The following is a 23,551-nucleotide window of genomic DNA, read 5'->3' on the forward strand; positions in this document are numbered from 1 at the left end:
TTTCACACACATGCTCATTTCGGTAGCTTCAGCGAGCTCATATTTTGGGACGTGACTGTAACGTCTCCTGAGGGGAAATGTCTCAGAGTTAGTCACACTCTGCCTGATTTAAACACGAGATAAGATTTTGAAAATAGCCGCTCTGCTTTAAAATTAAAAACACCCGTCTTGTCTGGTCGCTTGTATTTTCATTTAAAGATCCACTTAGGTTCATGCAAATAGAGATCAAGTCAGAGCCGCATCAAACTTCAGAGCTGAGCTCAGGGTTTGAACATGAAATAATCATCCTGTCTAATGGAAAACTTGTGTCATTGTCTTCTCTTCTTCATGCCTTTAATAATAGACGTACAAGGGGTCGTAACATACTAGTGGTTCAGTTGATTGATTTGAATATTGCTAATTGGACGGACTGAGACCAGAACCGGATGCATAACCTTCTCAACCCTTAAAATAGTGTGAAGGTTGGTTTGAGTGTCCTCAGCATGAATACGTCGAGCTGAGCTCCGGCTCTGACTCATCTCCACGTCATGGATTCCACTTGAGTGTCTTCAGACAACAAAGGACTGAGCTCGCTCACTGCTCAATCTCAGGGTCAGTGGAGTGAGCAGAGAGTGAGCAATTGGAGAGTTCACACCTCAGCGTATGAGATCAGTGCAACCTTTCATTAACCCCGGCAAATAATGTCCTCAGATCTCTAAGCCACATTTGATTTTCCTGGAGCATCGTGTTTCGGCTTGAACCAGAGGAGGAGCCCTTTGGCCACAGTCTTCTCCTAATTAGGGTTTTCATGACATAACTTTGCTTGCCACCCAAATAATTCTCAGCATACTGTCTATCTGAGTTTTCCTTTCTTGTCTTTTTCTTACGGCTGTTTTCAATTTGTGCATAAAAACATGAAATTGAGAAAATATACGACAAATTCAATACTACCAGGAGCAGGAGTGAATGGTGACACTCCTCTGCTCCATCCGCCTCTTACCTGCCCGGGTGCTCTCCTCTTGATTTGGCTAATTGTGCCTGGGTCATCCTGTCCTCAAGGTTCAGCCTCCAAAAGAATAAAGTCCTGCCTCAAGACGTAAACAGACCATTTTGGCAATTAGAATCAAAAAAGACCTTTAACAGTGAATGTGAATCAGCATGAGTCACATTCAAAGGATGAAAAAACAACCAATGACTGAACAAACATAACACCAGACGTCAGAATGCACAAATAAATAACTACAGCTCATTTTTAATCCACAAATAGAAAAAATGTTTCAGCTGTGAAGTTTCCCTGACGGCCACATTGCGTCATGCAACACTGCAGCACAACATACTTTTCCACTTCACCAACTTGACCCATCCACCTCACCTTTACATCTCTTTGGAACAGTCGATTTACCTCTTCAACCACTCGAGGTTCACTAATGGAAGAGAATCGATTCAGCGGAAAACAAAATACTCTTTGGGGACCTGTAAAGCTGACAAATTAGTTTTACAATTTAATTTGTGCGTTCTTTTGGAGCAAACAGACAAATCTGCTAATCAAAAGGGTAATAGAGGGAAGAAGAATAACATTTTACACCTAAATTACAAATGTGTTGCGTGTGTGTGGACATGTAGCTGCCACACAGAGACCTGAAAGAAAGGGAAATGCCACCGGTGTTGCCTGTGAATGATCTCCGGTGCTGTCTCTGCTCGGTGTGACACAGTGAGGCGGCTCGGCAGGTGACAGAATAACAGACGACACTGCTCACTAGTGCATGAAGGATTGTCTGCACTTTCAAGCACAGCTGAAGGCAAAGGAGGAAAGGGAATCGGACAGGTGCACCCCACAGACCCAAACACAAACTCTGGTCAAATTTGAGTTGACTTCAGCTTTACCACATATTTATATTGGTGTATCGGTTCTGCCAGAGGGTTCTTCCAGTTATTGAGGCAATTTGTTCTGTCCACAGACGCTGCTCATTACGGGAACTGTTGGGTTTCTCAACAGGGTTTGTCTTTAAACGAATAAAATTGAATTGAATTTAAAATGAATCAATCAAATTGTACTCACCAAACCTTTGATTTATCACATTTATCATTTAATTTGGTGATTTTGTGTAAATATTAGTATCAGACGGATTTTTAACAAAGGACAGAAAATGAACATGATATTACACATTGTGCATTTCTCTTGTATTCTGTGCAGACAATCTACACGATATTATAAGACTTTTAGGTTAACAGTAATATGAATAGTTAATAAAATTACCCTATAGGCATGAAATTAGTATCTGTTGCTTAACTTGCTTGTGCAAATCTTTCCTCAACTATTGATGCTGTTTCTACTGATTGTTGTCCTTGCAGTGCAGGGTCTTTCCACTTAGTACAGCTGTAGGGAAATTAAAAGTACTCCCTCGACTTGCAGTTTGTGCAGCTTGATATTCTTTATGAATTCTCCAGTAATGAATGAATAACAACTGATCTTTGACAAATACTATGATTCTAGACCAACCGGAATGAAGGCGGTGGAAGGAGAGTCGCCTTTTCTTTCACTCTTTCAGTCTTTTCTCTTTCTACTGTCTCAGTGTGGCCGTACATCAGCCTGCCATCACCGACTCAGTCCAATTATTTTGGAGGAACATATTCCATTTCTCCCAACCTTGATTTTTATTCTCGAGGGATCTCTAATTAGTTGCAGTGCTTTCCACATTGCTGTCCACAGGAGACGAGTTGAAGCAGAGTAATGGAGGAAGGGGGAACATTAAACCTTAGCAGGCGATGCAGACAAATGTTGAAGCCAGCTAGCAGTCACTCGAGAGGCTGTGCAGAAAACATCATGATGTACGGCGTCGCCATAGACCTCTGCAGGATGTGAGAGACAGAGCGGAGGTGGATGTGAAGCCTCAGTTTATTGTGAAGATAATATAAGTCAGACGCCGACGGGAACCAGAGGATCATCTACGAAATGATTCCAGCAAAACACTTTACAGAGACAAAGAATATATGTTTTTTCCTGAAGTTGTCTTTCGACTTGTATGCCTTTGGACTTTCTATGGGCACTGCTGCTGTTTGGTAGCGAATGAGGCGTGAATATGAAGTAGCCCTGTCCTCGTCACTCCATTACCTGCACTCTGTGCTGCTCATTACAGCCTCTTCCCCCTGGGAGTGCACACATCACATGCACTCTGACTGCAGGGCCATTGTGCTGGATTACATTATGATACTGTTCCTTGTTGCTCCCCCCTGATTGTGTATATAGGTAGAGCACTTTAGATTGAATAGCAACGCCGGAGCGTTTAAAATCATACTATATAAACTGTTTTCATTATATATAAGACAGTCAGTAAAATTGGAAAGTACTCAGATGCCTTACGTTTTCACATTTTGTGTAGCAGCATTTTCTTATGGAGACAACTGTGCTCTCAGGATCCTTCAGTGCATCACATTTGTTTTTTTATCCTGAGCTCTGCAGGCAGTTGTTTTGATTTCATGGATTGATTTTTGCTGCAATGTGCTTTGTAAGCGGTGATACGATATATCCACTGGAGGGTTTCCTTTCAAAATAATGTCCAAACAGTTGGGCTGACAGACTCAAATCAAGGTGTAGAAACATCTTCAGGAGAAATAGGAGCCACCAGAGCAAAGTGTCTGTGATATTTCTGTTTTTGAATTTAACTGTATATGTGTCATTGATTAATTATTATTTAAACTGTTGAAACAAGAATCTTTCTTGTATCGTGAGCTATTGAAGTATAACAGTATAAAAGTTGTAATTAACGCAGAGAAGCATTAATAAATTGATACTAAAAAGATCTTGAATTTTCCTGTAATAACTCTCAGATGCACCTTCTCCGCTGTGGGAACTTCTGTTCAACAGGCTTGTCTCTGTTCCAGCATAATAATTCATCTGTGCACAAACCGAGGCCCATAAATAAACGGTTCACACAGTTCGGTGTTGGAAGAACTTTTTTGGCCACAATCCCAATAAACTCCTGCAGGATGAAGAACGGAGGCTGTCACAGCAGAATATTAATGCCCCGAGAATTTGAATAAAATGTCACATCAGGTTATAATGTTTGGTTATCCTAAGCTAAAACATGAAATATGCATGTGGAAATACACTGAGCTGCCCAGCGTTGGAGCATTATTCACCGTGCATGAAGACAGAGCAGGGGGAAGCCATTTTTAATTCAAGTTCTCCAATGCTCAAAGTACAGATCCTGCAAAGGTAATATTCATCCTCATGATTCCAGCTCCCTGCAGGAAACAATCACACAGAGGATATTCACTGTGAGGGCTTGTGACAGAGTTTCTCTCATCACAACCACAGACAAACACGTCTCAGATAACGACAACTACAACAAACTTTAGTCGTCTGTGAACGGCCCGAAGGGAAACAGATGTATCTCTATCAACACCCGCTCCTGCAAAGTCCCCATTTTCTCAAAACGACAGAGTGATGGTGCTTCTCTCCATCGAGCTGAGTGCCGTCGGAAGTTCCCTGGTGTCCTCTCTCCTGCAGGCGGTGACAACCCTTATAGCCGCCTGCAGCTGTTACAGTCGTGGCAAGCCAATTTCCTCCAGCCTCCGAAGCTTCGGAGTTCATTGGGCAATTAGCTGCAATTTGCTAACTGAGGGGAAATTGTTCCTTTATGTGCATTGACATTTAAATTGGAAAAATAACTGCCCTTGAATGAGACCACGTACTCGACTTCAACCTATTAAGCTTTTAAAATATTCTGATTCAAACATACTCATAAGGAGATGTAGGTAAGTATGTCTAATGCATAATGAATTTCAACAGTCACCCAATGACTGCAAAATGGTCAAATGTCATTTTTTCATTTGTAGGTTTTTGTACAGATTAAATAAATGAGAAATCATTTTTATAGGAGAAGGTGGATTTGTTACATTTCAACCAAGCAAGGCCTGTTTCCTTCTATATACAGTCTTTATAAAAACTCAATGTGCTTTCCTATTACTACTTCATATAGAACCCAGAAAACAGGCAAAAAGAAAAACTATTAAATCTAAGTCAGATAAAAAAAAGAAGAGGAGTCATTATAACAGAAACCCCTGAGCCAAACCTCACAGTACGTAGATTGCATAGGGGAAAGACGTGACAGAAAAACAATCACTTTTCAGCATCAACTCAGAGAAAGATTTTATTCAATAGCTATAGATGGAATAATGACTTGCAAAGACTGAAGCCCCAGACTGGGAGAGCAGGAAACATAATAACCCGAGTGAGTGTAACTGCACATTTACAGTGTTCCTCTCTGCTGGGATCGGCCTCAGCACACAGCACGTCGGCTGATTTACTCAACGTGTGGTAGGAGGCTGGATCCTGGACACTGCATTGGATCTGGAGCCGATGCATCTTCAGTGCTGACGGCCCGCGTGTGAGAAGGATGGAATGAATCAAACATGTGCTTAAACGTGTGTCCCTGCTGTAGATCACACTAACAGTTTTCCCACCAGAGACCAGGCACCATTAAAAAGGCAATTCCTCTCAAAGATTACCACGGCTACAAGACGTGTGATTTATGGCGAGGCTCGGACACAGAGGCTTGTGTATATTAATTTGTTTTATAACTGTTTCATCGTGGAAGTGGACGGGTATTCACCCTCTGTTGCCATCAACATTTAGCATATTTCCCATGTCATATTTGCAGCTTCAGCTGAAGGAGATAATCTCAAATTTAGATGAGCTTCCCACCACTGGTGTGTTGAGGAGACAGAATATATAAATATATGTGTGACTGTGCTGTGAGAAAAATGAATTCAAGTGTAGATTTTCTGATTATGCAGCAGCTGGATATTTAAGAGCACATCAATGAAAAGGAAAGGTGCAAATATATTTTAATTGGTTTACTGTCATTTACTCATCAAATGGGACTGACATTTTTTATCTGGCTTGTAAAGCACTTTGTAGAAGTGCCATATTAATGCATTTCATTATTATTACTACAAGGTTTGTTAACCCCTGATGTTTTGTCTTTTTTGTATGCAGTCTTTTTGTGGTTTTGTGTTGTTGTGCTGTGTTTTTTTCCCCAAAATGTTGGGTTTTATGAAATGTTGCTGGGATTTGAACCTTTGGGCCAACGTTGAGTGCAGTAGATGTACAAAGTAGAAAGTACCATCGAATATAAACACATTAATTAACTTAAGGATATATTTTCTCTTTATTTGCATATAGGAGTCAGACACTGCTGATGAGAAACGGAACGGATCGACAAATTATGTGAAATTATAATAATAATCAGTCATATTTTTGATGGACCAGCTTCGTTGATGGAGTATATTTGTCTAACGGCAGCTCCGCATGGAACCTGACGACTCATCTGAACACACAGAGTCCTGAGGGTCAAACAGAAACCATGCAGGGTTGGATTTCATCATGCAGCCACTTGTTTTTAAATCACTCAATCAACCTTTTAGCATTGGTTTCCACTTTTTGTGGTTGTGGGGGGTGGGATCTTACAGTCTGTTTAAATAGATCTTCACCGGCCCCTGGTGGACACAGGAGGTACTGGCCCTCCTGAGCGCAGGAGAGGAAGGCGAAGCTGCAGATGTGGGAACTGGCATTTCCAGATGTTTGATTGAATTATTCAGAGAAACGCATCCTCGACAAACAGTAACAGACACGTCAGCGACATGAGCATTTGTTTTTTTAATATTAATGCATTTTAAGGATTTATAATTAAACTGTTTTAGTGCAAGACTTTTGATAGGGATGGAAACAAATAAGAATTTAACACATATCTGCGTAATGTACTTCGTAAAGAAATGATCCGAATGGCAGAAGGTTAATGCGTCATCAAACAAATAGATCTGTAATAAGCAGTTTATCTCAGCAGCATCCGTCCTGCAGGAGCTGATGTGTGTGTCCCTGTGCACATTGTGTCCTGGTCCTTCGTGCACGGGCGCACAGAAGAAAAAAAAAAAATCTCTTCACATTTGCAGGGGACGCATGCGCGCAGGAGAAACCAACTGGTTTGTGTCAAGTCGAGGCAGACGGATGTGATCGAGCCAAAAAATCACCTGTATTCATGCATTCATGGTGACACAGTGAGTACACGGTTATCTGTGATTTGTGTAGACAACGGAGGTTTCTCTGGAAGCCATTATTCAAAAGGAGAAAATCCTCACTTGTGTGCGTAATTTGTGTAGAATCAGGCGGATGATTTCAGGATCCAGTGAGGAGCATCTTAATCTGGATTTTTCCAGCGAGCAGAAATATGACGATTCGTGTTGGGCAATTCCTCCACAAAACGATCTGTGTAAGAATATGAATTGATGTTCAAAATGGTGTAAAGATCCGCAGATATTCTGCTTTTTGGCCTTAAAGAATAAAAATCCGCCTGCGCTGCAAATTATCAGCTTTACCGATCAAATAATTTCATTATGCGTCTATAAATGGCTGCATGCTGCTTGCTTTAGGGAGAATCGACTGTGTGTGCGTGCGTGCGTGTGTGCGTGCGTGTGTGTGCGTGCATGTGTGTGTGTGTGTGTGTGTGTGTATCCTCCGGAGGATGCGACTGATGGATGCGATGGCTGCGGTGCAACAGTAACGCCTTGTCGCTATCATTGCTGCTCATCCCTCACAGACAGAGAGAGGGATGGAGGATGAGAAAGGAAGAGTGGGAAGGAGAAGAGGAGGGAGGAGAGAGGATGGAGGATGGAGGATGGAGGAGGAGAGAGGAGGAGAAATTGTGAGAGAGGATAGAGGAGGAGAAGATGGGGAAGGAAGGTGGATAGAGGAGAAATATGGTGAGAGGTGGAGAGGGGATGAATGAAGAGAGAGGAGGAGAAATTGGGAGAGAGGATGGGAAAGAGGGGTTGGAGGAGGGACGATGAAGAGCAGAGGATGGAGCAGAGAGGATGGAGGATGGAGGATGTAGTAGAAGAGAGGAGGAGAAATTGAGAGAGAGGATGGAGAGGAGAGGAGGAGAGAGGATGAAGAGCAGAGGATGGAGGAGAGAGGATGGAGGAGAGAGGATGGAGAGTTGGTTTTGTTATGATCTCAATCTGTTTGCTCTGAGTTAACAGAAAATCTACACACCACACTTTCTATTATTATTCCTATGGATTGCTGAGGTTGACCCCATGCGTCACGACCCTTCATTCCTCAACACACGACTTCCGACGCCTCAAACCGCTTCAAACATTCTCAGCAGATAAGGATTCACAGGATTTCAGAAAGGCTCCGGCCTCCTGTCACATCTTTAATCTGGTGTGATTTCTTGGACTGTGATGTCGAGATGCTCCGGCTTAATGCGGTAATAATCTTCCAGTGAATCCTCCGCCCCCCCCTCTCTCTCTCTCTCCCTCTCTCTCTCTTGCTCTCTCGCTCTCTCGGTTGCAGTCCATGGGCTCAGAGCGGCAGGAGATGCGAAAGAGACAGATGCAGGTTCATCAGGAAGCAGCTGCCAGTGTCCTCCAAGCCCGCCACAGAATGGGAAACACCCCCACCAACGCCTCAAACGCCTGCTGCTTCTGCTGGTGCTGCTGCTGTAGCTGCTCCTGGTAAACACACACACACACACACACACACACACACACACACACACACACACACATGTGCATGCAGCCAGGGCCGGATCTGGGAGGCAGGTGGTCCAAGGCACAGGGGTGGGAGAGGGGACCATGGCGTAATTTCTGTATTCCGTATAAGAAGTATCTGTCGTCCTCCACTCGTCGATTTACTGCAGTGTTGACTGGACACATTCTGGGCTTGAAATGATGGTTTCCGGTCATCACCCAACCGCCCATTATCAAAATTCTTAATAAATCCGGAAATTCGGAGGGGCTGTTTGTAAGAACGCAGATGACCCAAACTGGAAAAATACAAATAAGATGTCAAAATTGAAAGATGACGTGATTTGAGAGCTTTTGGCGATAAGGTCTGACAAGTATGTGGAATTTATACGTCATGTCCTGCCTCCTGCATAATCTACCGAGGCTCCACCCCTCACCTGAACACTCCGGACATTTTCCTGTTGTTATGAAAGTGTCTGACCAGGATAATCTCCTGCTGCGTTTTAAATATGTTAAAGAGAAACTCCAGAATATCTCCGGACCCAATTTCCAGACATTTTCCGCAGCAAATTACTGTTTTAACTTATATTTCAATATCAATTATCAATGCATGTGCTCAAGGTTTGGTTTTCTACAAGCATATTGCAGCTCATTAGTGCAGCAAGTGCGTAGATGCAGTGATGCAGAATTTAGACTCTTGCATGTATGCTTTGGAAAATGTTGGCATTAAATTGGAGCGTGGGAATTCTTCCCGTCGGTGCGGTTGTCACTTGAGACCGATGTCACTCCTGCTCTCATTCAGCCTCTCAATGGAGGATGCATCTTCCCTTTCGACCTCCATCCCCAAACCATGACCCCAGGAAAACAGTTTGTGGGGGGTCCCGTCACCCATCTCATTGGACGGAGGCCTGGGGGGTCTTAATCTGCTTTGGAGTTATCAACCGTTTACTCGAGCGTCCTCTGAGCTCAGCCAACATGTTGTGTGCAGAACGCGGTCGAGGTAATTCACTCCACCGGGGATGAGGAAAAGGTTTTGTCTGTACATCTACGTGGATTCCGGCTAATTGTTGCGCAGCTACAACGACCACAATCCCAGATGGGGCGGCTCACAGCGGACCCTCACCTGAACCAATTAGTCCACAGCCAGCTGCTACACGAGGTGTAGGGAACATTTTAATTACGCAAAGTGTTCCCCCACAGGACGAGGTGGACAGTTGACACACTTACCTAAATTTGCAAACTCTCCCAGTGGATTATCCAGGATCTACTGTAGCTGTTGTGTTCATTTGAATGTGGAGCAAAACAACATATAGAACACGCAAGTCTCCAAGCCGCCAAGCTGGAAGAGAGGAAATCAACGTGAGCTGTTGATTCTCAACACAAGGCGGCACGGTGGTCCAGTGGTTGGCACTCTCACCTCACAAGAAAAACGTTCCCAGTTGGAATCCCAGTGTGGAGATGGCATGTTTCTCATACAGGTTGGGGTTAATTGGAAACTCAATTTAAAAAATGCGGTGGAGTTTGCATGTTGTGTGGGTTTTCTACTCCAGGCTTCCTACCAACGTCCAAGAAATGCAGATTGGGGTCAGGTTGATGATACGTGTTGGCTCTGTAATATGCTGGCAACCTGTCCGGGGTCTCACCCAGCTGGGATTGGCTCCAGCTCCCCCCATGGCCCTTAAGAGGATCAGGGGTTTAGATAACTGGGTGGATGGATCCCTTCAATGATCATGAGACCCACACAGACCCACGAGGGTGTAATGTTGAAATGTGTCCACTAATTTTCAGCCATGCAGTGAAATACAGATTATTTTTAGTCAGAAAATCTGACATTTAAAACACTCTGGGGCTATTTTTGAATTGGTGGGAAAATCAAATCTCCTTTTTGACGAGTTACTTTAAATATCTTCAAGAAGCTCTCACTGTGTTCCTTCCTCCAGTTTGACTGTTCGAAGTGAAGATGAGACAGTTCAAAGATCCGCTTTTGATCGTAGGACAGAGGGAATAACTAACTGTGAAGAAAGGTAACGGATAAACACTTGAAACCCTCAGAACTCCAAACTCCATAATCGTTTGGAGAATTAAATAACAGTGCATCTTTGTGTTTGAAGCCCTAAGCCCACCCTGGACGATGCCCGCTCCTGGACCATGTCATTTGAGAGGGTGATGAAAAGTGCGGCGGGTCGCGGCAGCTTCAGGCAGTTCCTGCGGACGGAGTTCAGCGAGGAGAACATGATGTTCTGGATCGCCTGTGAGGAGCTGAAGAAGGAGACCAACAAGACTGTGGTGGAGGAGAAGGTCCGTCAAATCTACGAGGACTTCATCTCCATCCTTTCCCCTAAAGAGGTGAGGGAGGAACACTGCCAATCAACTAATTGATTTCCATACTTAGCTCTATATAAGGTTTAGCATTTAATTGATCACTCATCTCCTCGTCTCCTCCAGGTGAGTTTGGATTCTCGCGTCCGGGAGGTGATCAACCGCAACATGCTGGAGCCGACCTCGCACACGTTCGACGACGCCCAGCAGCAGATCTACACGCTGATGCAGAGAGACTCGTACCCCCGGTTCATCAACTCGTCAGAGTACACGGATCTGCTGAAGAGCCTGGAGGAGCCCCCCCCTGAGCCCTAGACCCTCCACTGCCACACACACTTAGCTTTTCAAAATGGCGCATGCGTCCCCCCCCCACCCACCCACCCACCCGAAGGAGTTTTGTGTTCTGCTATTTAAAGAAAGACAGACAGGAAAATGAACACTTCTTTGTCCGGCTGTAACTGCTGTTTATTACACATGATTAGCTTTTCCAAAACCCTCGGAACAAACAAGGACTAAAGCTCGGTCCGTTACTTGTTTGAAAACATATCTATATTTTTATATATTCCCTAGCGCTTGTATTGCACTTTTCTACCTTGTTTAATGAGGGAAAGCATGTATCTGTGAGCACTGCATTTGTATTTAGGTATATTGTGAGCCTTAATGCATATCCAGTTCTTGTAGAAGCTAGTAGTTAACAGTAATTAAAGAAGAAGGAAAGTGCCTTGGAATAAGATCCTCTACACTCGCACCTTCGGTCTGACGTGAACGGTGCGACTTCACATGTTGGTGCTTTCAGCTCTTCACAAAGAAAAATACATTTTTACGTCTCAACGAGCTGATTAACCCGGAAAAATAGATCGTCTGTGTGTTTCAATACTGTGATATTAGTCAAACTATATTTAAATTAAACATAACAGGGAGATATCAACTGAATACGTGACCACGACCACTGATATATTTGTGTATTTAAAAAAAATGACTTTTGTGTGAAATAGTTATTTGAATTCTCACAACTTCATTAAAGCACAATCGTATGTTGTTTTCGCCGTCATGTGATGTGAAAAACCGCAAAATCTACCACTGTGTCTGTTATGGTAAAATACATTATTTGACATATTATACACATTAAGCTGATTTAATAATACACTTATCTGCATATGGGCTGTTCTTTCATTTTGAGATTTGTTTAATTGCATATTCTGAGATATAGGTCGCCAATTGTTGATTTTTTTTGTGTGTTAGAAAATACTGATTGTGTTGCAGAAAGCCCAAGTTCATGTCTTACGGTTGATTGTTCACTGACAAATTCAAAAACTATTCAAGTTACAATTATTAAAAACATAAGAAGATCAGGATATATTAAAATCTGAGTAGATTAATGCCATGATTCATTGTGCTTCTTAATCTCCTAATAAACTCACTTCAGTAATACTAAAAATACACAAGATTGACTAAAACATTTTAACAACAGGCCATTTATTTTAAGATAGTAAGTAATAAACCATAAAGTGTAGCCCTAGTTATTCCAGTACATGTGTTCTGCAGTTAATGGCTTGTCTCGATGGCAAATAGCATTAAAATCAAGCAACTAAAGTTACTCTACTGTAACACTGAGATATCGTGAGTGGCTCCAGATCAGGATGCAGCATCGTTTCACTCGTGCTTCTCCCGAGCGAACGGGTAGCAGTACCCAGTCTCGTCTGGCTCGATGAGTAGCAGCATGGTTTTTATTGTCAGATAAGTCGGTGGTTCATTAAGTCCTCGAGTCACGATGGAGTCGCGTCCATAGGACTCTGAGGGCGTTGTGCGTTTGTACAGATTCTCCCCGAGTTCATTCATCGCTGATGGAAGGAAGCTGCTTCTCGATGAACCGTTTGACATCCACCATTTCCTGCCGAGATACAGAAGGAAACGTATGTTAAATGGCACGTATACATTCACTGAATCTGGATTTGGATCTGTAACAAATTGCACGTACTCATAAATTATCACAATTATTTTCATCAAGATCCATGAATTATTCTCTGAAAAATTAAGGAAATAATTAAAATCCTATCTAAAAATGTTACAGAAAGTGAAAATAGAAAATCCTGGATGTGGAGTTATTTCAATCCTGCTAATTTACAAACGAACGCAGACGAAAACCAAACTCTCTCGGTTGAGGTAACAAAACACAGAATGCAAATAGACGTCCAAGCTGAAGACGGGACCTTCCCCCCCACCCACCTCGGGACAGGCGCTGTGAGGAAGTCCTCGGTACGACTTGAAGGTGACGTTTGCCGGATTGATGAGACTTTTCATCTTCTCCGCCGTCTGGGCGCCGAACATAAAGGGAACCAGGGGGTCGGCATCTCCGTGGCATTGGAACACATGCATGTCCTTGTTAGCACTGTTGGCCGACGCCTGAGAGCAGAAGAGATTAGGATTATTCAAATCATCTGATTATGACAGATTATGACTTGGCTACGAGACACTTTAATATTCTGGTATAATATCTCAATAGCTTATCAAGAATTTGCATTTAAGAAAATAAACCTCTTAAAACAGGTGCAGATGCATCATCATGGTTTTATTTTGTTTCACCTGAGGGAAGGAGTTGCGCAGAGGAAGCCAGCAGCTCAGTGCGACCACTCCTGCAAGTTTCTGCTGAGTCGTCAGAGCCGTATAGAGAGACAGCGCGCCACCCTGGAAAAATAAACCAACACAACATGACACAACTCTCCACATGGTTATTATTAACAGAGCCAACAAGTATAAAACATCACAACAGCAAAGAATGGAGACGATTTTAGTTTCTATCTTGCATTTAATACCCCTGATTGCTATAATTATTATTTCATCATTTAAAGCTAATCTCAGTTTTGTCCACTTGCACATGTAATTCAATGTGTGTGTTGCTGCACACAAGCAACACTGCCAACTCGTGTGTTGACCTTGTGGTCGAATCTAAAAGGAATCGCTCAGGGGCATGTGTGCCAAAATATATCTTGGCCAGGCTCAACAACATCATCTCTACTGGTTGTCTAGCAACAGCAAAGAAGCAAGAAATAGTCCCACATAAAATCCACCGCAGAGGCGAAATGCTGGAAGATTTTCGCACAGATAAAACAAACAAGCTGTAGTTTGCTAATTAATGAGCTGTGAAGGGCCGGTGGGTTGATTTTGTGAAAGTTAGGACGGAGCCAGGCCAGATGTTTACCTCTGTTTCCAGAGCAATCTACCCAGATGTTGGCTGTAGAATCATATTTAATGGACAGACATGAGAATGGTTTTAATCTCCTCATCTAACTCACACTCAGAAAGGGGATTAAGCATATTACCCAAAATGTTGAACAGTTGTTTGGCTCTTACATGTAATTTCTACCAGGCCTTTAATTCCACTCATTAAAATTCTGTTTTAAATCACGTGCTTTGATTTAACTCTAACTAACTCTTCCAGATATGCATTAATATTTGAGTCTGCTTGTTGAGAAGTGTATTTATGTATCTGTACGATTTGGTTATTTAAATACATTATGCACATAAGCGTGAATCACAGTTAACAGAAATCTGTGTTATGTAACGCATCATCTGCAACACATGCCACACTCACCTGTGAAAAACCACCCAGGAGAATTCTGTGTGAAGGAATTCCATTCCTCACCTCTTGGTCTATCAAGGTTTTAACTGTGAAAAACAAAACTTCTTAAAGCAAAATGCTGCACTTTCATGACACGTAGACAAAGTCTCAATGGATTTAATGCACGTACGGTTCTCTGATGCTCTTTTGATTCCACTTGCATCCTCATCTGCGTCGGGGCTCAACCCGTAGATATCAAACCTGAAAGTGAGAAATCCAACGTGAGGGTCAACGGGTATTTAACAACTTTACAGTCCAATATGTTTAAATACGTTAAAACTCACCAGGAAGGCATGGACATTCTCATGTTCAGAGAAACAGGCATCGTGGGACTGCAACCATCAGAGACAAGAAACACCACGATTTAGGTTAGCTACACAAAACAGACAGCGTCAACAATAAAGAATAAAGCAATGAATTAATGATCTTTAAAGACTTCTTCCAAGACTTGCAGACACTGCTTGTAGAAACACTCACGCATGTGGACAGATGTATTTCACATGTGGTGACCTGATGCCTGCGAAAGCCTCTGCCCAGCCATGCCTGTCACAACGGAGATCAAACCCATTTCAAAACAGTTGATTGAGGAAGAATTTAAAATTCCAAAAAATAAAAAGTATTCTACGTGTACAATGAGCCATTTCATAAAACATACACATATAATTTCTGTCGTGCCAAAACATTTAGCCCATCAATTGCTAGTCTCACATTATATTACTGTATTCATATGACAATTCATTAATGTGTACTTGAAGCTGGTTAAGGTTAAATGGGTGTATATTTGAAATCCTTGTTGGCTGGCTGTGAATTTCCCTCCAAGAATTATGTCTTAATCTGACACCGTTACTTTCACTCTTTTATTTATTTCCTATTTCATCTATCACATTTTTATCCTCCATGTCATTCCTCTTAATTGATTTTTAAACATATTTTTTTGTATTGTGTTATTTATGTTGTTTTTAACACAGGAAGTTCCTAGTTTGGGATCTATAATCTATCTAACCATTAAATAATGTGTATCTGACTTAAGTGTTGCCGCTGGTTAAGGTTAAGTGGGTGTATTCGAAATACTTGTTGGCTAGCTGTGAATTTCCCTCCAAGAATTATGTCTAAATCTGACAGTTACTTTCACTCTTTTATTTATTTCCTATTTGATCCATAAAATTTGTATCCTCCATGTAATCCCTCTAAATTGATTTTTTATTTTTATTGATCTTTTTTTGCATTGTATTAGTTTTGTTTGTACACAGGAATTTCCAAGTTTGGGATCAATAATCTACATCTATCTATCTATCCATCTTATGTAAGACCCTTTGACATCTAAATATCTTGTATTATTAATCTGAATCTGCAAAGAAACTAGTAAACAAAGTAGAAATCTTGCATAATCATGTTATAATATTGTTTCATGTGTAAGTGACAGACACAAGTTATGTCTGTGGTGGAAAGAAGATGCAGTTCTCACCCAGTGTCACCGAGGCCATGCAGAAAGATCACCTGTAAGAGAAACACACACAGCTCTTGACTCAGGCAGGTTCAGCAGTGTGTGTAGCATGTGTGTGTGTGTGTGTGTGTAGCATGTGAAGTTAACAGCTGTTGTGTTATGTGTATAAAGCAATGGGGGGTCTCACCGCCGCGGTGGCTTTGCGGGCAGCAGGCACGATGGCAGGTAGAGGCGCTGACATGTTGTTGCCGCACATGCAGCGTGTAGGCTAGTAGCTAACCACGTAACCCCCCCCCACCTCCACCTCCACTACCACTAAACACTCCCCCCGGACACCGAGCAGCTGGAGCCCGGAGATGGAGCTCGACGTCCCGCCGGCCTCGCTGCAGCTCTGCCGGGCTGAGGGTTCGAGGGTTGCGGGTTCGAGTCCGGCCGGAGGTTCCGAGCAGAACCACGAACTCTCCGTGGATCAGTGGGACCGAGACGCACTAGCGGAGCAGGCTCACCTTCTAGCCCCGCCCCCTGCGCTGCCTGATTGGCTGCCTCCAGAGGTCGTTGGGGAGAGGAGGGCAGCGATTGGTTGACTTGGACTGTCAATCAGGTGCGCTTTAGTTAAATCCCCAACGATGATAGTAGAGAGCAAAAAAATGAGATTATACAACAATACGGGTATTAAACAACACAAATACATATTAAACATAAGCATTAGACTCTTTAATTTGAATACACATTTTAGCATCTAAGTATATTTATTTGGGTCTGTGTACTACGGGGGCCGAGAGAGCTCAACGCACTGCAAATAGCGATAAAGACACCGGAAATGTTTCCAGAGGACACATAAAAGTGATAAACCTGGCTGTAGTCCAATGCTATCTGAAGTTAGCTAACCACTGACAGGTAGCAGACTGAACTACAACCAAGTTCATCACTTTTTTTGAGTCCCCTGGAAACACATCCGGTGGGATTTCTTTATTTTAGTTTTTTCAAATTGATTACGTTCTGTTCAAGTGTTTTTCCTTTATTCTCTGTGTGTTGAGTTTACCCATAAAGTAATAATATTTGATTTTCTACTTTTATAACACTAATATTTAATGAAACTCAACAAAAGTCAAATCAATCCCAACGAAAACACTCCACAGTAGATATGGAGTGTCTGCTCTTATTTTGAAAACGTCCTCTTGCGGACAACAAGTACTTCCGCTCCCTCCTGTCACATGACCCCGGTGTCCTTGTCTTAGCAGCACTGACATGTGAGCAGCACAGACATGTCTGTCCCTAAACTACCCGGAGCCAAAGCTCTAGGTGTTCTACAAACCTTACCGAGGATCAGTCTGGCGAACCTGCGGCCGGAGCCCGGATCCAAAAAGGAGGTAAAAGCTTTTAAGTTCCCACTTGTGTGTTGATTGTCTTTAGCATGCAAGCTACTGCTAGCATCGCCTGTTAGCATGTGTCCCCCGGTGAATGGTTACAAACAACCCGGTCGTGTTGTGTCCTGCAGGACAGACGCAGGGGACGAGGACAACATGGAGGCAACAGGAGCGGAAGAGGACACAAGGGGGAGCGGCAGAGAGGGAACCGGCCCCGGCTGGGCTTCGAGGGGGGACAGACCCCCTTCTACCTGGTCATCCCCAAATATGGCTTCAATGAAGGACACAGGTAAACACACCGGCTGTCACACCTCTACCAGTGACGTCTGATTGGGTTCAATGTTATAACAAGTGAGACAAATAGATTTATTTATTATTGATTATATGCATCCAACGTTTGGAATCACCAGGAATCAGGAGCATTAAATAACATTAAATATCTTATACTAGACGTGTATTGTCCATAATGACACATGTAATCGCTCTGAGCTGATGAGGAAGCAACTGTAAAACACACTTAAATAAACTTCAAACTTAACTCCTGGTCTCTGTCATGATGCATCTGTCAACAACAACAACAAGACAAGTGCACAACAAACCTGTGTTTGTGGAGCAGTAAGTTATTTTAACCCAAATGAATCAAAGGGTTGGACACAAAGAGGAAAGGTTATGTTTATACCATGTAAGTAATTCACTTTAATAAAATTTAAATTATATTTCTGCATGTATGTATATGCTGCTGATATTTATTGTTTATTAGCAGACCGGATCTTTCTAAACTGTATGTTATAGCTTGTCTATTTGGATGGTATTCTCTTTATTATTTTTCTCATATTCTATTTTCTAAATCTCAGGAAGTACCATAGCATTTGTTCATTTACAATAAAGATTCTTCAGTCTCAAATTTTGTAGATAAAAAAGACAATGTTCAGTACTGCATCAGTGGAAGTATATGAGAGAAGATCTTGTTTTGTTTCTTTCTTTCAATAAAGTTATTTTTAATCACTTCAGGAATTTAAGCTGTCATATATTCCTGATAGGTTTTACAAATTGGTTCCTACAGTAGAAACTCAACTCAACTCAACTAATTACAATGTGTGTTTGTCTTTGTCTTCAGTCGCCGTCCTCAGTACCAGCCTCTGTCTCTGAGACGTCTGCAGTACCTGATTGATTTGGGACGAGTGGACACGACCCAGCCCATCGACCTCACACAGCTGGTCAACGGCCGAGGCGTGACGATACAGCCTCTGAAGAGGGACTATGGAGTCCAGCTTGTTGATGAGGTAAAGGCTGTTTGATTGGAGCAAAGTATCTAAACATCTCATGACCTTTTACTCTAATCTCTCAAAGCTGTTATATTGCATTTTGGTTTAAACAGAAGAAACACAGATAGAACAGTTATTCTCAACTGTAGGCTCTTTGGATCATCTTGTGCCAGAAGGTGGCGCCACACGACAGCATTGTCCCTGTGAGGGACACAGATCAAGATGTGGTTGTTGACCCCTGTTTTTTTTTTTTGCTCACTTTTGACTTCACGTGTGTTTGTTGTGTTCTAGGGTGCCAGTAAGTTTTCTGCAAAAATCCACATTGAGGTTCAGAGAGCTTCTGAAGGAGCGATCGCTGCTATCGAGAGGAACGGAGGCGTCATCACGACCAGTTTCTACGACCCTATTAGTCTCGGTAATTAATTATTAGTCTTGTGATCTCAATCATCTTGCAGCATTTTTAAAACAGACACCTGACATATATTTTAACTTTTACAGGCATCCTCATCAAGCCGGTGCCGTTCTTCTTGCGTGGGCAGCCTATTCCAAAGCGAATGTTGCCGGGACAGGAAATGGTCCCGTACTACATGGATGCTGAGAACCGTGGTTACATGGCGGACCCGGAGAAGATCCAGCAGGCCCGGTTAGCCCTGGCCCAGAAGTATGGATACATTTTGCCAGACATTTCAAAGGATGAACTGTATCACATGCTCTCCATGAGGAAGGATGTACGACAGATCTTCTTTGGCCTTGCTCCCGGCTGGGTCGTTAACATGTCGGAGAAGAAGATCCTGAAACCCACTGATGAGAAACTGCTTAAATATTACGGTTCATAGGTGTGAGGGGTCACAGTTGTACATTAAAATCTGAGTTTTGCATATTAAAAAACATGTGAAGTATAAGATTTGTTTCCATTTTATATTGAAATACATGGAAAATCAGCATTCTGTGTTTAAAGTGTTGTCATTAAACTTTATTGTGAAAACTACATTTCCCAATATATTAGTGTTTGGATTGAATTTAATTTTTGGTGTTCTATATTCTTGGACAACATATCTACAATATGTTTGATCTCACATTCACAAGCATTATTTCGAGTGGCCGACATCCGACAACCCCATGTCGTTAGCATGACCCGGGGCCCGTGCTGCATGATGGAAGGAACGTGAACTGTAACAGGTGAGGGGGAAATAAGGAAAATAAGATAACTCAAAGAATGAAAACAGGAAACAGATGCCTGGTGATGTGTGTTACTTGTGAAATGAGTTGCCTAGGCCCGAGAAGGGGAGTTCGAAATTAGTCATAGGCAGCTGTATCCTGGTGTGGACGTTCAAAAGATCCCTCTCCCCCTCCTCTCGGAACACAATCACAGGCAAACACATATATACAAACTTCACCCGGTTATGCGTTAGGAGACATAAATTGACATGAGGAAATGTTGCTGCTTTGATATTGAATGATATCACACAGAAGAAACACTTATTCTTAATGTGGTGTTCATGATACTCGCGATATTCACACGATCACTGAGTATAAATATATTAAATCAGAGCCAGGCTGGTGAAATACCGAACTTCATTGAGATTTTTTTGTGATATAACAATCAACACTTGGATTTACACTGTCCCTGCATCTGAATATGTTGGTGTGTGTTTTTTGAGTGGATTATGCCCCCCCCCCCGCCTGTATCTGAACTCTCCATTATGGCTGTGTTTATTTTGTGAAGTCCAAATGGCACACTCGCTATAAATAACTTGGTATTTTACGCTGATATTGTCTTAAGCAACGCTGCCATAGAATTTGTGCTGGTATAAAAACATTTTATCAAAGGAAGCATATGTTTGTGTGTGCGTGTGTGTGTGTGTGTGTGCAAGACCACGAGCATTGTGTTTCTATACAAAGTCCCCATGTTTAGCACGAATTTAAAGAGACGTGACAGGAATAAGCTTGTGAGCTAAATATAATGAGTTTATAATAGGTCAGTTTTTGCATCCAATTTAAAAAAAATGAATTTAAAAGGTTAATTTCTTGGAGCCTTTGCCAAATTTCATAATGTTCTGCCGCCGTGTCAAAGGTCACGCTTTGATGACTTTGCTGGTGGTTCCCTGAACGCTTTCCTGATTCTCAAGTATCTAATAAACTGCACAAGAGGTGGATACATACACAGGCGCGTCCCTGCCAGGAAAACCAGCCCAAATCCTTACAGCATAATACTTTAAATAAATCACGCCACAGGAAAGAAACAGCACAATCATTGTTTATGGCAGAACTACGGGGCTTATCTTCAAAGCAGCAGATCCTTTTGAATTTGTATCAGGTCTCAGACGAGCAGAAGAGAGAGAGAGAGAGCGTGTTTGCGGAGGGAGAGGCACATACGTCGGCTCTTTGTGGTCCGCAGAGAGAGTTTGCATAAAAAGAATCAAAAGAAATTGAATCAAGAATCCGCTCCTGTCTGGAACATTCACACACAGTCATTCACTTGGGCTGTTTTGGGTTGGAATTTTATCTCAGGTTTCTGCTGCAAATAATCTAATGTCTGAGTCTAAATAGTTCACACTATTTAATTAAACATTCAGGCTGCTGCTGCTGGAGCTGAACAGGCCTGGTTGTTGTGGTTATCTGCTGCCTTGAATGAGCCGTTTAAGACAGACACGGATATCATGGAGTCTCACAGGTCTCAGTCTAGTTCCAGTTAATAATTAGGGCTAATTACAGCTAAACGCTGGCCCTCGTTCTCCCCTGTCTGCCGTGGAGAGACGTGTGGCCCAGGTCTGGGATCAAGGTCAGACTCACGCATGACGATTCGCCACCAGAAAGACTGATGTAAGAAAAGTTCTGTTGCCAAAGCTCGGCTGCCTGGACAATAAAAGATGTGACAGACTTATTCAGCTCCTCAGATAAGACTCTTATCAGCAGCCGGCGTAGAATACAATTCCTAGTTCACAAAGAAGAGTGCTGTTTTTCAGCTGGAGTGGAGCTTTACCTCATCAGACAGCTGAGATAGAATTAGACCATGACAGAGAGCGTGGTGGAAGAAGTGATTTGTTCTCGCGACTCATTTCATTTCCTTTGCTTCTGAGCACAAAGAACATTTAATCAACAGTTCTGCAGATGTGCCAGTTTCCTCCAGCAGGTTAATTTACAACTGCAGTTCAGACCTGTGAAGTGACAGGTAAAGATATGATTAAAACACTGAGCTGCATATGACACGGTATTAATAAGATTCCAGGCAAAATCATATTTTATTTGAAACATAAACATACATTCATCAGTTGACTCATTGATTGATAAAACTGTCAATCACATGTTGAAAGAGAAATTCATTTTACATCTTTCTAAAAACCCTCAAAACATTAAATGTAAAAACAAACGTTAAAATAACTTGGCTCCTTTAAAATATTTAATTTAGTAATCCCATTTCTCAACCTAATATAAAAACATTTCATGCCATATTTTGTTTTATTTATTATGTTATTTATATCATGTATATACCATATATTTATTTTACATCTTATTTTACATTATTTACATGACTTTATGTGTCACATTCTCACATTCTCTGTCGTATTGTGATGAACTCGTGTCTCATTTTACCTCATGTAAAAGACAAACCAAAGGTCAAAGGTCATATGTAATAATACTTTGTTTTATCTCTGTAAAATTCCAAAATATGCAGATATTTTTTTTACAAAAAAAGCTGTGAATTAATGACAAAGACTAATGATGAAAACTGAGAGAATGGATTGACTGAAGGACGTGTAGCACCCAAAACCGCTGTTTGTTATTTTGGTGTGACTGAAAATATATAAATTAAAACTTTATTATGAAAATATAAACTAAAAAATAAGGACAAACAGTAAATCCTCTCATTTGTATGAAGCAGGAAAAAAGATTATCTGATCGATTGATTATCAAAATGTGCTGCTGACAGTAACTGAGTGTTTTATCAGTGACATAACTAGAACCAAACCAATGCAGATGTGTGACCGTCCTCCCGCCTCGTGTCTTTTTGCTGCACCCTGCACGTTGCACCACCTGTGGGCCTGCGTGAGTCTTGAGTGTTGAGCTGTGTTTGAAGTCTGGCTGAGCCGGGGCCCTGTTATCTGCATTCAGAGGTGGGGGCCTCATTGTGTTCTGCTAATGAGGCCACATTAAGCCTGTCTACTCCAGGGGGCATGTAATCCTCTCAGCTGGCCTGACGTAGGTGAGGGCCGGGCAGGGCGCTGTTTACACGGGGAGTGTGGAGGCTAGCACCCTGGACCCGTCGAGCCTCGGCCTATATCTGCTCAAACATGTGATTAAGAAGGAGGGTGGGGGTCTCAGACCACTGCATAGAATGGTGTCTGAGTGATGACAGAGTATATCTTGATGCTGGCCTGCTGTGCCCATACAATACAACACAATGCAATACAGTCCCTCGCTGCGAAGATCACGGTCACCTGACACAACACTGTTATATCCCCCTCACACCTTGCAGCCATGAAACAATGCAGCTCTTTATGAATGAGCCACTGTAGGGAAAGTCGGTGGGATGGCGCCGGAGGCAGGTTGGCATACAGTGCTTCATTATCAGAGGTCAAGAAGACGCCGACCTCCTGCCTGTACACTCCTGCAGCTCCCTTACGAAAAGTCCATGCACCAAACATCCAAATACAAGATCCATAAACGACAGAGGTGAAGTGTTGGCCGTTATCTCAGGGAGAAGAAGCTCCATGCAAGCAACACCTTGAAATCCAAACTCAGGTAGAACATCCAGCATGTGAGGAGCTCGGATTCCAGCCAACGTTCAACCCAGACGTCATCCAGAGCAGCCATGGATCCACGAGAGCCAAAGTGGTCCCAGCACGAGGAAGACATGTCTGTCCTCCTGCAGGTCCACAGCTCTACCTGTGCCCGGCTCCACCGTCAATGATCCTCAGCGAAGGAGGAGAGGAGTGTCCATATATATGAGTTCTGTCCAATACAATGACACATTGTGATCACAAAGCTGCAGAGAACAATCCCTATTCAGAAACGCATAGTGGCCATT

At 42.4% G+C, this 23,551-nt stretch overlaps 3 protein-coding genes across 3 annotated transcripts; 2 read left to right on the plus strand and 1 right to left on the minus strand.

The window, feature by feature from the left end:
* Positions 1–6,924: 6,924 nt before the first annotated feature.
* LOC133027122 (regulator of G-protein signaling 20) lies at positions 6,925–11,142 on the plus strand. Its single transcript, XM_061094148.1, has 5 exons — positions 6,925–7,038; positions 8,336–8,496; positions 10,449–10,532; positions 10,620–10,854; positions 10,954–11,142. The coding sequence occupies exons 2-5, from the start codon at positions 8,339–8,341 to the stop codon at positions 11,140–11,142; spliced, it is 666 nt and encodes a 221-aa protein (XP_060950131.1). The 5' UTR covers positions 6,925–7,038; positions 8,336–8,338.
* A 1,144-nt stretch (positions 11,143–12,286) lies between these two features.
* Positions 12,287–16,394, minus strand: lypla1 (lysophospholipase 1). Its single transcript, XM_061093824.1, has 9 exons — positions 16,078–16,394; positions 15,912–15,943; positions 14,924–14,989; positions 14,731–14,778; positions 14,577–14,647; positions 14,420–14,493; positions 13,411–13,512; positions 13,054–13,230; positions 12,287–12,718 (listed from the first exon to the last, which is right to left on the minus strand). The coding sequence occupies exons 1-9, from the start codon at positions 16,144–16,146 to the stop codon at positions 12,659–12,661; spliced, it is 699 nt and encodes a 232-aa protein (XP_060949807.1). The 5' UTR covers positions 16,147–16,394; the 3' UTR covers positions 12,287–12,658.
* A 710-nt stretch (positions 16,395–17,104) lies between these two features.
* mrpl15 (mitochondrial ribosomal protein L15) lies at positions 17,105–19,424 on the plus strand. Its single transcript, XM_061093891.1, has 5 exons — positions 17,105–17,260; positions 17,389–17,546; positions 18,375–18,540; positions 18,814–18,937; positions 19,021–19,424. Exons 1-5 carry the CDS (start codon positions 17,156–17,158, stop codon positions 19,356–19,358), a joined length of 891 nt encoding a protein of 296 aa, XP_060949874.1. The 5' UTR covers positions 17,105–17,155; the 3' UTR covers positions 19,359–19,424.
* The last annotated feature ends 4,127 nt before the right edge of the window (positions 19,425–23,551 follow it).

The sequence above is a fragment of the Limanda limanda genome, chromosome 20 (genome assembly GCF_963576545.1).
Source record: "Limanda limanda chromosome 20, fLimLim1.1, whole genome shotgun sequence".
Lineage (NCBI taxonomy): Eukaryota > Metazoa > Chordata > Actinopteri > Pleuronectiformes > Pleuronectidae > Limanda > Limanda limanda.